This window comes from Ornithorhynchus anatinus, chromosome 12, assembly GCF_004115215.2.
Source record: "Ornithorhynchus anatinus isolate Pmale09 chromosome 12, mOrnAna1.pri.v4, whole genome shotgun sequence".
In the NCBI taxonomy this organism is placed as follows: Eukaryota; Metazoa; Chordata; class Mammalia; order Monotremata; family Ornithorhynchidae; genus Ornithorhynchus; species Ornithorhynchus anatinus.
Genome location: NC_041739.1, coordinates 21,774,891 through 21,789,107, shown reverse-complemented (window position 1 = coordinate 21,789,107; position 14,217 = coordinate 21,774,891). Strand labels below are relative to the sequence as shown.

Genomic DNA, 14,217 nt, shown 5'->3' with positions numbered 1-14,217 from the left:
TATTAATACTTCACAGTATCATATTTGCTTGGTAAACAATAGTACCTCGTTGCTGACTCAAGGTTCACTAAGGCCCTTAAGATGTCTCTCTGCTATAGTTTCTAACCTTTTATTTTGTTAATTTTGCCTGCAAAAGTGAATAGTTACTGTCTGCTTCACTCCATTTAATTTCCTTAATTTGTATTTTTTACTACTTTTCCCAAATGCAATAATTTGATCTGTCACTCATGATAATAAATAGCATTCAAATGTAATGTAGTTACTTCCACAAAGCTAGGCAATGTTTTTGCTTGAATATCTCTGTGGGTAATGTCAATTATTTGCTTTGAATTCTAGAGAAAAATATACATGGTAAAAAATGCTCAACTCATCAATGGTCGTTGAAACTAAAACACTGTAGGCCATTGAAAAAACCTCACAATTAAATGTTACAAGTATTGGAATACCTGTAACTACAATGTTCTAAGAAATAGTCCAAAGCAGAAAGTACTATAGAGAAAAGACTAGAAATAACCCTAGGAAATGACTCCTCTCTAATCTTATGAAAAAAGATAATGTTTTGCTTTTCTTTAATCCTCTAGTTCATTCAAATCAATGAAATAAAAAAGGTACTCTGATTTTAAAACAATCTTTTAGCCTACAAGATGAGAAAAAACAGTGATATTAATTGTGGGATTTGTAGATCAATATTTGATTCGGTTCTTCACTCACTTTGAGAAAACTTTTCACGGAACATTTTTAGCACTTAACCTGCCGTATTTCCAGCATTAGACAGGCCCTACAGTAAATCAGGTAGAAAATAGTAAGGTCCATGAAAAGAAGACACTGCCACCATTTTGTGCCTTGAAATTTTTCTCCAAAATATTTTCAAATAATATTGTGCATTTCAAAATGCAAATGCCAAAATCTAGGCATATACAATGATACATCCGTAACATGTTTCCAGAAAACGTGGATGAATTGTGAGGCCATCACACTATGGGATATGTTTTCTCATAGATACATATTGATTTGTTAGTTCCCTTTTCCAAAACCAACCCTGATAGGATGATCTGGACCTCCAGGTAATAATAATAATAGTAATTCTGGTATTTATTAAACATTATGTGCCAGTCACTGTTCTAAGCACTGGGATAGATGTAAGGTAATTGGGTTGGACACAGTCTCTGTCCTACATAGGGCTCACAACTTAATCCCCATTTTGCAGACGAGGTAATTTAGGCACAGAGAAGTGAAGTAACCTGCCCAAGGTCACACAGCAGACAAATGGAGCAGCCAGGATTAGAATCCAGGTCCTTCTGACTCCCAACCCCATACTCTATCCACTATGCCACGGTGAATTCCTTCATGCCACCCCTCAAGCTTCAACCCTTCCACTCTATTATTCCTATTGATTTTTCTGAACTCACGCACCCCAATCTCATCCTCTTCACCCGCCTCCTCAGCTCATCTCAACTAAATCATTTATTTTTTTTGCTTTATGAATATGTGAGGTGTGTGATGCCCCACTTAAGCCATAGGCACTGCCAACAAGAGAAGGGAAGGAAAATGGTTCCAGGGTTCCGCTCCTGATAGTCTGACACCAAGGATCTAGCCCTGTCCTCTTGCCTTAGAGGGATGGAGGCAGCTCCACTGAAAGTGGTTGCCTCATTGCTCTGTCTGGCTCTGATCTCTATCTCCTGGGGCCTGGGCTGACCATATTAATACTCTGAAGATGGAGAGAGTGGTAGTCTGGCATACATGGAGGGGGAGGGTGTGGCAGGCTGGGGGATGATGTGGGGAAAGTGTCAGTGGCAAGACAGATCGGGGCACAGTGAGTAAGATGGCGCCAGAGGAGTGAAATGTGCGGGCTGGGCTGTAGTACTACATTAGTGAGGTGAGGTAGGGTGGGGGGAGCTGACTGAGTGCTTTAAAGTCAATAGAAAGGAGTTTCTATTTGATGCAGGTGGATGGGCAGCCACTGGAGGTTCTTGAGTCATGGGGAGACGAAATGGATGTTTTTGTTGACAACTGATTCATGCTGCAGAGTGAAGTATAGTTAGAGTAGGGAGAGACAGGAGGCTGGGAGGTCAGGGAGGAGGCGAATGCAGTAGTCACAGTGGGATAGGATAAGTGCATGAATCATCATCGTTGCAGTTCGGATGGAGAGGAAAGGGAAGATTTTAGCAATATTGTGAAGGTGGAAACAACAAGATTTGGTGACTATGTGGATGGAATGAGAGAGATGAGTTGAGAACAACGCCAAGCTTAAGGGCCTGTGAGACGGAGGGTAGGGGTGTTGTCTACAGTACTGAGAAAAAACAGGGGTTTGGGGGCAGAGGGGAGGAGATAAGGATTTAAGTTTTCAACACGATTAATTTGAAGGGTCAGCAGAACATCCAAGTAGGTATGCCTTGAAGGCAGAAGGAAATGGATGATTGTAGGGAAGGAGGGAAATTAGGGTTAGAGATGTAGCTTTGAGAATTATCTGCATAGCGATGGTAATTGAAGCCATGGGAGTCAATGAATTTTCCAAAGGAGTGGGTTTAGAGGGAGAATAGAAAGGGACCTAGAACTGAGCCTTGAGGGACCCCCTCCTGCCAGAGAGTGGGAGGTAGAGGAAGAGCCAGAAAACAAGACTGAGAAGGAGTCGTCAGAGAGATAAAGAGGAGAATCAAGAAAGGACAGTGCCAGTACATCTGGCTTGGAAAACGTTTCAAGGAGATGAGGGTGGTCTACAGAGTCAAAAGCAGCTAAGAGGTCTAAGAGGATATGCATGGAGTAGAGGCCTTCAGATTTGGCGAAGAGAATCAATCAACTGTATTTATTGAGCGTTGTGCGCAGAGCACTGTACTAAATACTTGGGGGAATAAAATATAATAATATAAGAGACATATTCCCTGCTCACAACAAGCTTACAGTCTAGAGGGGAGAGGAAGGAGCTGTGCTAGCAGCCAGGGTTTGATAGAGTCAGCAAGGGGAAGTAAATCAGCAAGAAGGAGGCAAAGGTCACAGAAAAGTCCCTCCCTTTTTCACCCTGAAGGGCTCAGGATCTAATGTTATTCCCACCACTTCTTTCACTTCTCAGGAGGGGCGGAGGCCACAGACACCAGAATCCTCCAAGAGTTTCTGATAATAATAATAATGATTGTATTTAAGCACTTACTATGTGGAAAGCACTGTTCTAAGCACTGGATAAACAACCAAAATCCTAGTAGCTAATGTGTACAGATGTGCAACACATGTAGTTGCTCCTAGCTGCATAATATACATTAATTGGATATTTTCAAGATGGATCAGCTACAGGCAAGCACACAAATAATGCATTCTATCTATTCTCAGTAACATTTGGATATTTATAATAAATAGCGTGGCCTAGTGGCAAGAGCATGGGCCTAGGAGTCAGAGGATCTGTGTTCTAATCCCAGCTTTGCCACCTTGTCTCCGGTGTGACCTTGGGCAAATCACTTTCCTTCTCTGTGTCTCAGTTACCTCATCCTTAAAATGGGGTTAAGACTGTGAGCCCCACATAGGCAAGGGCTGTGTCCAACCTGATTAGGCTGTATCAGTCCCAGTGCTGAGTACAGTGCCTGGTTCATAGTAAGCATTTACTGCCATTAAAAAAAATCATCAGGAATCAATTAATGGTATTTACTGAGCGCTATGTGCAGAATACTTGACTAAACATTTGGGAGAGTACAAAATAACAAAAAACATTAGACAATCCCTGCCCAATGAGAGCTCAGAGTCTAGAGAATGATACAGAATACTAATTTACAAAATAATATGTCAAAAGTAAAGGAAAATTAAACGGTTTTTTCCCCAGTACTAGATACTTTGTTTTTTCCTTGCAGATGTGCCACTTGGATTTCCCTTTCCTTGGATTCGACTTCAAGGATATTTTTTTTTTTTGCCATATGCCAGTGGTTTTCTTTCTTTTTTTTTTTCCATTTAAAATTTCTTGATCAGTTTTAAAAGCTAAATGTCAACTTCTGACATTACCTACATTAAGGCTTTAAAGTTATTGTTGTTTTCCTTTAGGCATCTGCATTTGTAACTGTAAACTGATAATTCACAATTAATTACCAGATATTGTTCTAAATTAGCCAGCTAAAAGGCCAGTCATTAATCTTCACAATCATTTGATGGCTAATCTATAGCTGTTTGCAATGTTTGGAAAGCACCTCTACGCACTACTAGTTAAAGACACTTATGAGCTAATAACTACAACATTCCCTCTGCCATTAATTTTAACTTAATTTGACATTCAACATTTACTAATTAGCAGACAAAGAGATTAACATACAACATGGAAACAGGTTAAGACTGCTTTATATTTTCATCAATGTAAAATGAGGCTTTTAACCATTTTGAAATATTTCCTAACAAAATGTACATGAAATATATTTGTGTTTGTCTGAGAATAATTTTAAGAGAAAGAAGAGGCAGTCCAACCATGATACAACTTTTTGTTAAGCTGTTTTAGTGGAAAACAGGACACCAAATAACTGACAGTTTCTGGGCTACCAAACTTCATCATAACATTGTTCTTCAGTAAACTATTCAAGAAGGCACCATTATTTCTCACTTACACCCTCAAATTCCTCTTCTGTTTTTAATCATTTAAATTAATCTCACTTTTCTTTCCTCTTAGAAAGTAAAGCTTTTAGTTTAGCTAAGGAAATCACCTTACTTGCCCCTCATTCTCCACCCAAAACAAAACAAACTACCTAGAGGCAACAACACCGGCAGATTCCAGTTCCATTCCCACCAGATTGATTAATAAGCACAAGTAAGAAATAGAAGGACTGCTTAAACTAGTAATCAACATTCAATATGGCTCCTTCCCTTATGATTCAAATTAACCTATTGGCATGTTGAAGCAAAAATGACAAGCTAATAAAGATGAGAGGATTCTCAGCTACCTATGAAAGAAATAATAATTATGGTATTTGTTAAGCACTTACTATAATGCGCCAACCACTGTTCTAAGTACTGGGGTAGCTACAAGGAGATCAGGTTGTCCCACGTGGGACTCTCTGTCTTAATCCCCATTTTACAGATGAGGTAACTGAGGCACAGAGAAGTTAAGTGACTTGCCCAAAGTCACACAGCTGGCAAGCGGCGGAGACAGGATTAGAACCCACGACCTCTGACTCCCAAGCCTGTGCTCTTTCCGCTAAACCACGCCGCTATTCACCTTGGGGAATAGTAAGGTTGAGGAAAAAAATTTGTTGACCATCTCATCTTCCCACCCATTCCCCGTCCTCCCCCTGACTTTCCCATCACTGTAGACAGCACCAACATCCTTCCTGTCTCACAAGCCTGTAACCTTGGAGTTATCCTTGACTCCTCGCTCTCATTTAATCCCCATATCCAATCTATCACTAAATCCTGTCGGTTCAACCTTCAGGACATCGCTAAACCCATCCTTTCCTCTCCAACCAAACTGCTACCACATTCATCCAAGCCTTGATTACTGTGCCAGGCTCCTTGCTGATCACCCTCCTCCTTGTCTCGTCCTACTCCAGTCCAAATTTCACTCAGCTGCCTGGATTATTTTTCTATAAAAACATTCAGGACATGCTTCCCCACTACTCAACAACCTCTAGTGGTTGCCCATCCACCTCCACATCAAACAGAAACTCCTTACCTTCATCCTGAAAACATTCAATCACCTTCCCTCACTAGCTCACCTCACTACTCTCCTACTACAAACCAGGCCGCATACTTTGCTCCTAATAATAATCATCATCATGGTACTTAAGCGCTTACTATGTACCAAGCGCTTTCTGAGCCCTGGGGTAAATAAACTCTTAATCCCCATTTTACAGTTGAGGTCACCGAGGCCCAGGCAAGTGAAGTGACTTACCCAAGGTCACACAGCAAACTAGTGGTGGATCCGGGATTATGGCCACTAAGCCATGCTGTTCTAATGCCAACCTATTCACTGTACCTCGATCTCATCTATTTCATCACCCACCTTGTGCCCACATCTTGCCTCTGGCCTGAAACGCCCTTCCTTTTCATATGCAACAGACAGTTACTCTCCCCATCTTCAAAGCCTTATTGAAGGGACATCTCCTCCATGAGGCCTTCCCTAACTTAAGCCTTCATTTCCTCTTTCCTACTCCCTTCTGAGTCGCCTCAGTCCCACTGCACTTGTGTATATCTCCAAAATTGATTCATTTATATTACTGTCTACCCCTCTACACTGTAAGGGAATATATCTGTTATATTACTGTTTATACTCCCCCAAGCGCTTAGTACAGTGCCCTGAAAACAGTAAGCACTCAATAAATACACCATAAATTCACCACACTGAAGGCAGAATTATTTTATCATACTATACAATCCACTTGGTCAATCTCTTCCTAGTTTCTCTTTCTCAACCACTCATTATTACTTAATTGATGTGTTCTAAATAGTTTTTTAATATATCCCACCCTTCAAATTTCCCATATGTTTCTGCAGGAGGTCAAAGGAAAAAAACAATAAATGCCTTTTCATTAATGTTTTCCTCTCAGAACTACCCAACTTCATAAAACTTCATTTTGCCCATTTCTACACATGCTGCTTCTAGTCCCATCTCCACCAAGACTGGAGTTCTCAGGGCCCCCAAATCTTCCAGACTTTAACTCTCCCCACCTTCAAAACCCTCCTAAAATTCCACCTCTTCCAATTAGCCCTCTCGGTGAAATTTCCAGCACCCAAACTCATGTCAAACAAATGGCCACCTCTACCACATACGCATTTATTTGTACCCTTCTTTACCTTTCCAAATAAAGACAAACTCCCGGATAGTTCCATAAGACAGTCTTCGAAAGTGTGGACGCATTGTGCATTGCTGTACTTGGAAATAAATTTCCCCATGGATTTAAATGCCACTTGTTGGTCCAGAACTAAATAGGACAAAACTGGGCCCTGCAGGTAACTAAATATTAAACTAAAGATCTTTCCCACTCACCCCCTTCCCTTGTTCCTTCCCTCTACTATTCTCAGGGACATTTCTGACACGATACCCCAATCACACATCCTCTTCCCCAAGGTTACTCCTGCTCCTCTCATCCCTTCATATTTATTTTCTTGTAAATCCGTGAAGGATGGAGGGCCCCCCCACCTCAAACCAGGCACCATGACCACTACCACAGGAGAGAATGCTACCACTACCCACGACACCCCCTCCCCCAACAGGTGTTTGCATCCTGGTCTTACCACCTTGCCTCTAACGACAGGGAGGCAGTTCCATTTGACCCAGCTGCCTCGCTACCCTCTGGTATTGTTCTCTATCTCCCAGCATCTGGATGTCACAGTCTTTGCAGCCATTCCCTGGTCTCTGCTCAGCTCCTGCTCCGGGTCCTAGAGAGGCTTCAATCCCCTAAAGCAGCTGCTAACAACCCCGCACCCCTCCTTTCTGCCCTCTCCCACCCATCCTGAGGCTACTGGGATTTAACCACTAGATGCTAGGAGGGAGGTGAATTTTTTCAGCACTGCTTGAATAAGGTCCTTGCGGAGTGACCTGATTTTTTTTTTTTTTTTTAAAGAAGGGGGTTGAGGGTAAGCAGGCTAGCGAGGGTAGGAGTCAGGAGACTGGAGGAGGAGGGCAACTGTTCAGAACAGGAAAGGACACCAAAAAGGAAGACAAGGAATTGCTTTTCTGGCAGCAAATGGATACTGTGTTGGGTAGGGCTTTTGGATGCTGGGCTATGTCAGCAACTAGTGCTGGATAGATCTCCAGGTTTTATGTATTGTGGTTGTATTTATTAATTTATTAATAGCAATTTATTACTATTAACAAGTTTGCATATGCTTTCATGTCTGTATGCCCTTCTAGACTGTCAGGTCCTTTGGAGCAGGAAATGTTTCTTTGCTTCCATTGTATTTTTTTATTCATTCAGTTGTATTTATTGAGCGCTTACTGTTTGCAGAGCACTGTATTAAGCGCTTGGAAAGTACAATTCAGCAACAAATTTCAAGCATTTAAAGTGTAGTACACAGCACTCGATGCATATGATAAACACATTATCTTAATGATCTAAAAGAAATGTCTTCCATAAATGTAAACAGAAGGATATTTTCCTCAACAAGAAATCTACCAATCTGCTTCCTAAATTTCAGTTACTGTATTTGTAAATAATCATACAGATGCAGAGTTTTCTCATAAAAAATTTTTCAGTGATACTGGACCAGGATAACACGATGAGTTTGGAATAAGAGTAGACCTAATGAATCAATGGTATCTGAGTACTTAGTCTGTGCACAGCACTGTACTAAGGGCTTGGGAGAGTACAACAGAGTTGAGAGACCTATGTGCTCTCTGCCCACATAAGACTTTTAGCTACTTTAAATACTATTCATTCCCTTATTCTGGACATAAATCTCAATTTTTCCTAATTTCAATGCCTAATTCTAGAAACAAGGATGTTGGAGGTGTTAAAAAGCAAACAAACATGTAAATATCCACATGGGCAAATCCAGCCCTCAGCCCCCTCAAACTGCAAGAGTATAACTCCAGCCAATAAGAACTTTCCAGATTGTGGTGCTTCACAATCTTACTGCCAAATCTAAATTAATATATGCTAAATTTTGAAACGAGCTTGGCTTGGTGGATAATCTTGGGTTTCTAAAATGGGGTATCACTTGTTTTCTTAACTCGATATACTTAACTACCAATCTGTTTACCTACATAAAAACTGTCAGAATTAGGCATATATTGAGTTAGGTCAGCTGGATGCTATGTCAGCATGTCCATTGCTTATTTTTGTTCCTTCTAAAATAGTGAATTCCTGCTCTTAATGGCCAAGAAGAAATGCTTAGCTAATAGTTCAACCAACTAATTATTTCTTTAAAACCCAGTTTAAAAATATAAATAATGTGAGGTTTGAGTTTTGTTTTTTAGTAAAAAAGCAACAAGAAAATATCTTAGGGGAAAAATGTAATGAAACTCAATGAGAATGCTGAATACCTCCAAATATGAGAGTGATCAATAAATCAATTGTATTTATTTTGCGCTTACTATATGCAGATCACTGTATTGAATCCTTTGAAGAGTACAACAGAATTAGCAGACATGTGCCCTGCCTTGGATAGGCTTAACTTTTCTTTGTGCAATTTCTTTTGGCATGTTACTATTTTTAATGTGAAATAATAACGGGTATTCTCTGCAAACTTAAAATATTTAGATACAAGGCTCCAAAAATAAGCATCACTACATATTTAGTCATAATTTCCTACCTACATGTCTTTCTTGCCGGCGAGATTGAAATTTGCCATTTAAAAATTGGTTTATACATGCAATGATTAACATCATGTCAAAGTATTGTAGAGAATCTGAAATAATTGAATATCTTGAATAATTGCATTTCTTTCAAAACTGTTTTATCCTGTATAATATTCTGTTTAATTCATGATTTTCTTTTAACCTGAGTGATTAAAAAAAATGAAACCTGGCTCTTTTTCGGTCATTTTTCACTTCTTTCCTGTTTTTAACCAAAGATCTGGATTGTCCTATTTGTGAGAGGAGAGTCGAAGATTTGGGTGGCACGAACATTGCTTTACTTGTTTGCCCCCCTTCATCTCTTCGCATTTAAAAGAAGTTACTGAATATTTTCAGATTAGATCAGTGCACTTTCAAAGACAGGTTCTGACAAAAAAAAATCTCAGACGACAAATATAGGGAAACCAAGTAAACATTTTTTGAAATTAACATATGGAAACGAGGTTTCGTAGTTACATGTTACAGCTCAATCTGCACACAAAACAGACGTGATGAAAATAATCGAGACAGTAGGTCCAAAGAGCAAAGTAACACAGTTCTGGAGAACCCCGAGACTAAAGTAACCGATGCGTTGCAATTATGCTAGAAAAGCCGTTCCTGCTTATAAAGCGTAGTGCAGCTGTTGGAGGAGAGGGTTACAGTGACAAACAGCTTCCCTGCTACAAAGGTGGCAGGAAATCTATCAAACTGGACAATAAAATTGCAATTGAGTTTCTTTGGCTTTTTATAGCAGCTGCATGTATCTTGATGAGTAGCTCTGCAAAAGCTATCCAATTCTGCAACACTCGTTCTTTACATGCTAGTTCTTTATAAAGGAATAGTCTTATAAATTTCTGATATTAGGATACAAAATGGCTGCAAAAGGGAAAAATAAGCATCAATACAGAACAATTACATATAGGAGTATTAAAAGAGCTCTAAAATGGTTTGCTTCCTCACACAAAACACTTATCTCTTGATTTTTCTATGGCACCTTAACATTTTACAAATTGTTAATCTTAATACTGATACCCTCTTGCACTATGTCTAGTAAATTCTCAAGCACTCTCCTACAAAATCTTAGAATATGAGCAGTCCATTTCTAACATCCAAAATATCCAGCTAATTTTAAATGCCATCTTTTTATTGTAATTTCAGCTAAATTTGGGTATTATATTTTTCCCCCAAACACAGCTAACCAAATGAAGACACATTTAGTATGCCATTAAACTAGAATAACTTCACACCCTTTAAAAGTTGTTTCTCCTAAGGTCAAATGGAAAATTTATCTTATTTATGCTATCAAAAAGTATTTCAATAAAAGAGAGATTGCCTAAATTAATACAGAAGTATTTATTACCTCAGTCCCTCTGTTTTACTAAGGACTGATACACTAGATTTACCAACTTTTCAAAAACCCCAAAAACAAATTATTTACCCAAAATGAGTTCCCTCCATTTCAGAACAGTTTATTTTTCCTTGCAAGCTTTAAGGATTTCTTTAGTATCTTACATCATAGGAGTAAAATAGAAATCCAAAGAGCCAATTTTTAGTTCTTACCCAGAGAATTTAAATGCTACTTGGGCTTTTAAACTTATTTAATAATCAATAATCTCTGTAAAGGTCCTTCAATTCAGTGCCTCCCTTCATCCTATCTCCAAGAAAAGAGAGACCAACTTGCTTTCCTATTTCAAAAAAAAAATCTGTTTTATGTTTATGAAATTTCACTGGATTTTTAAAAGTGACTGTTGAGCTACCGGCTGACTCGTAAACCCAGGAGAGCTTGCAGGCCTTCTACCGAATCCAAAATCCAAATCAAAACATCAATATCCCACAACATTCATCCCTGAAATAAGCTGCCCTGTGTTCCTACTCTCCTTCCCTCTTATTTCCTTCCATCTGGATGAAAACAAAATGCCAAAGCACTCAGAGAAGAATGTGCTCACAGCAAAAGCTGATGCAAGGAAGGAGATAATTATGATCACTTCTGCAGTCCACAGCCATCGCTCGGGGCAGAGGAATAGTTATGGCTATGTTGTGGTGCTCTCTCACTCCTGGCCATATCACTTTGGAAGTCTACAGGAACAAAATACACACATGGCTCTGGGGGGTTGCAAAGAAGTGTTTATAGGAAAGAATGCTTCTCCCCTTTATTCTGCCTTTCCTGCACCCTCCCTGCCCCACCCGTACTAGGAAACATGATGATAAAGAGGGTGTCTGTATCCCTCTTTCAACAACCCGCCTCTCATGCAAGGTGATGAGGGGGGCAAAAGATATCTGAAATGTCTTTCGGTAAAACCTCAAACAAAAGCACCACAGCTGCATTATCCCACTTCCCTCTCCTTCATTTAATTGTAGGGTGTGTTGCTGGGTTAAAAATTTCTCAAAAGACCTAAGTGGAGAACAAAAATTCAGACAAGATTTTACCGTGAATCAGCCTCTTAAGTCTTTTTTATTCAGTCTGAAGGTAAATATACTCTATTGCCTCAATTTCTGCCACAGTTCCAGGATTACAATTCTTTCGCTCCCATTAAAATATAAAAACGAAGGAATGAATGTCAACCTCAACTTTCAAGCTATTCAACTTCCTTGCGATACTAAATGGCTTTCTCTTCCCTGAATAGATATGGTGCGCCACCTTGTGCCCAAAAAACACGCTGGTGTAAAATCCTAGAAACCCGAATCTAATACTCAAAGAGCTGATAATGCCTACACCCCATGGTGTCTCTTTCCATTCCAATACAAACGCCCTTTCTATAATACAACCAACCACCACCAAAAAAAAACTCAGCTTTTTTCCACAACCCAAAAAATAATCATACATTATATCCATATTAACACTGCTTTCAAATAATTACTCTGCTATAGAAATCATTTCACTTATATACATTCTCTCTCTCTCTCGCCCTCACACACACACACGCACACGCACACACACACACAAAAAGGGGTTTCTCTTTAAACTTCTTTTTCACTCCTATCCTCTCTTTCTCAGGCTAACACTTGATTACATCTCAGGTATCTCCACGCTAAGGTACATCCTAAAATGAAAACTCACCTTCGAATGTGTGATCGACAGAGTATCGACCCACACACGCCAGCCACCCCATTCGTATTTGACTGCATGGTAAAGGAGAATTCGGAAAATGGCATAGACCATTTCTGTTATCTTCTGTTCTTCTGAATTCTTGGGGTTAAAATAGCAGAGAGAGAGCATCCACTCCTGCCACACGGAGCACTGCAGCAAACTCCTGAGAAACGCACAAGTGCGCCGAATTAGAGTTCCAAAAGGGAAAAGCGATCAAAAATATTAAAAATGGTGAAAATTATCAATAGCGATCCTTATCGTCAATTCACCCAAAACCATTAAGGTACTCGATAGTGTCTACACTCATTTAACACTAAGGGAAAATCATTGATATGTACCTTAAAAGAAAACATGGCTAAACGAACAGACCAATCTTTCCAGCCAGATATTTAGCTCACTGAAAGATACTGAAATATACATGGCTGGGTGCTTTGTAAGTCAGCTTACCTCCTGTTTTCTCTGCTGTTATTAAAAAGTTTAATCATGTCCGAAAGAAAGGCTCTTCGAACCTCCATGCTCTCTGGGCACTGGGGAGAATTCCGAAGCAGGGTCGCGACGACTTTTAGAACCTCTGCAAGACAATTTATAAATAAGTAAATACCACCACAATAAGAAAAAAAGACTGCTGTTTTATTATTGAGGTTCTACTGTCTTCACGTTAGAGAAAAAGCACCCTTAAAAATTAATGTATTGTATGTTTACATTGGGAATGGCAATATTTCCATTAGAAAACATCTGTACTGAGGAGAGAAAAGAAATCAACCAATTTATCTTCAAAGACCTTTCATATACACTACAAGGAAAAGATTTAAAATTTAAATGGTAGGCTATTCAGGACACATTTAAACTAAATGATGGTAAAAATCTGATGATTAGTCTTCATCTGTCACGCATCAAAGTAAGCAGTCTAAAATAAACATAGCTATTTACAGGATCTCTTTTCAAAAGTACCTTCTTGGAATTTTAAAACATCCTAACTGATTAATCATGTTATAAAATAAATATGAAAACCAGAGTGAATTACCCCATATCAAAATTCAAGCAATCAAGAAAACAAGCAAACTCAGTTCTTTCTAACTACCCTCGGCATACCCACCCCCCACACACACCCTTTTCATTATCATTACGACTTTTAAAACATGTCATGGCTCCCTTGAAATTTAAAAAAGCAAAGCTTGAGACAAAATCCCAGTGGAAATCCAAAACCTATCTGCCCCCACCAAAAGATAGCACAGTTCTGCTACTGTGAAGTCTCTTGCATGTGCTTTCTGAATTTAGTTTTTAAAATGTCCAAACTGAGGGTGGGGTACACCAATGATTCCACTCTGAATTAAATTCCAATTAAAGAAATCACTTTATTTTGCCTATGTCACATTAATACTAGAAATCGAATTACCAATGCTGTATGACTTGTTCTTTTCTATCAAAAGGAAAAAACAATTTCAAAAATCTACTAGCTCAATGTGACCTCCCAACTTCCTCCTACAGTGCATTTACATTTCCCTTCTCGAAATTTCAGAGCAGTCTATGAGGGGGGTAATATCCTCTAGGTTCTAGTCAGCATTCCCCTTCCATAAAACCTATCCACATTTCCTTTAGGACCCTGGATTTTTAAAAAAGGTAATAATGTTACCAATAATTGAGTACATTTACTGTTTCACTGACCCACAAAAAAATACCACCTCTCCTTAAAAATTGAGAGAAGACAGTATTAGTAGCAAGAGGATACTTTACAATTAGCACTAGAACTTATTAAAACTTCAGCACAATTCCACGATTATAAAATCATCTTATTGCAGTCTAAAATAAAAGGAGTGAGATCTGGTCATTGTTAAAGTTTGGAAGAATGATGATACTAAATCAGGAAATGTAAACAAGAAAAATTTTCTTATCA

The 14,217-nt window shown here is 39.1% G+C and overlaps 1 protein-coding gene across 4 annotated transcripts in view; it reads right to left on the bottom strand.

Annotated features, from left to right (window-relative positions):
- LRBA (LPS responsive beige-like anchor protein) overlaps nt 1-14,217 on the bottom strand; it is a 552,105-nt gene that overhangs the window by 445,272 nt on the left and 92,616 nt on the right. For all 4 annotated transcript variants that reach the window (XM_029076638.1, XM_029076639.1, XM_029076640.1 and 1 more), the window contains exons 21-22: nt 12,771-12,894; nt 12,294-12,486 (exon numbers count right to left, since the gene is read on the bottom strand). In XM_029076638.1, the coding sequence (XP_028932471.1) occupies nt 12,294-12,486; nt 12,771-12,894 (317 nt within the window). The remainder of the gene's footprint in view (nt 1-12,293; nt 12,487-12,770; nt 12,895-14,217) is intronic.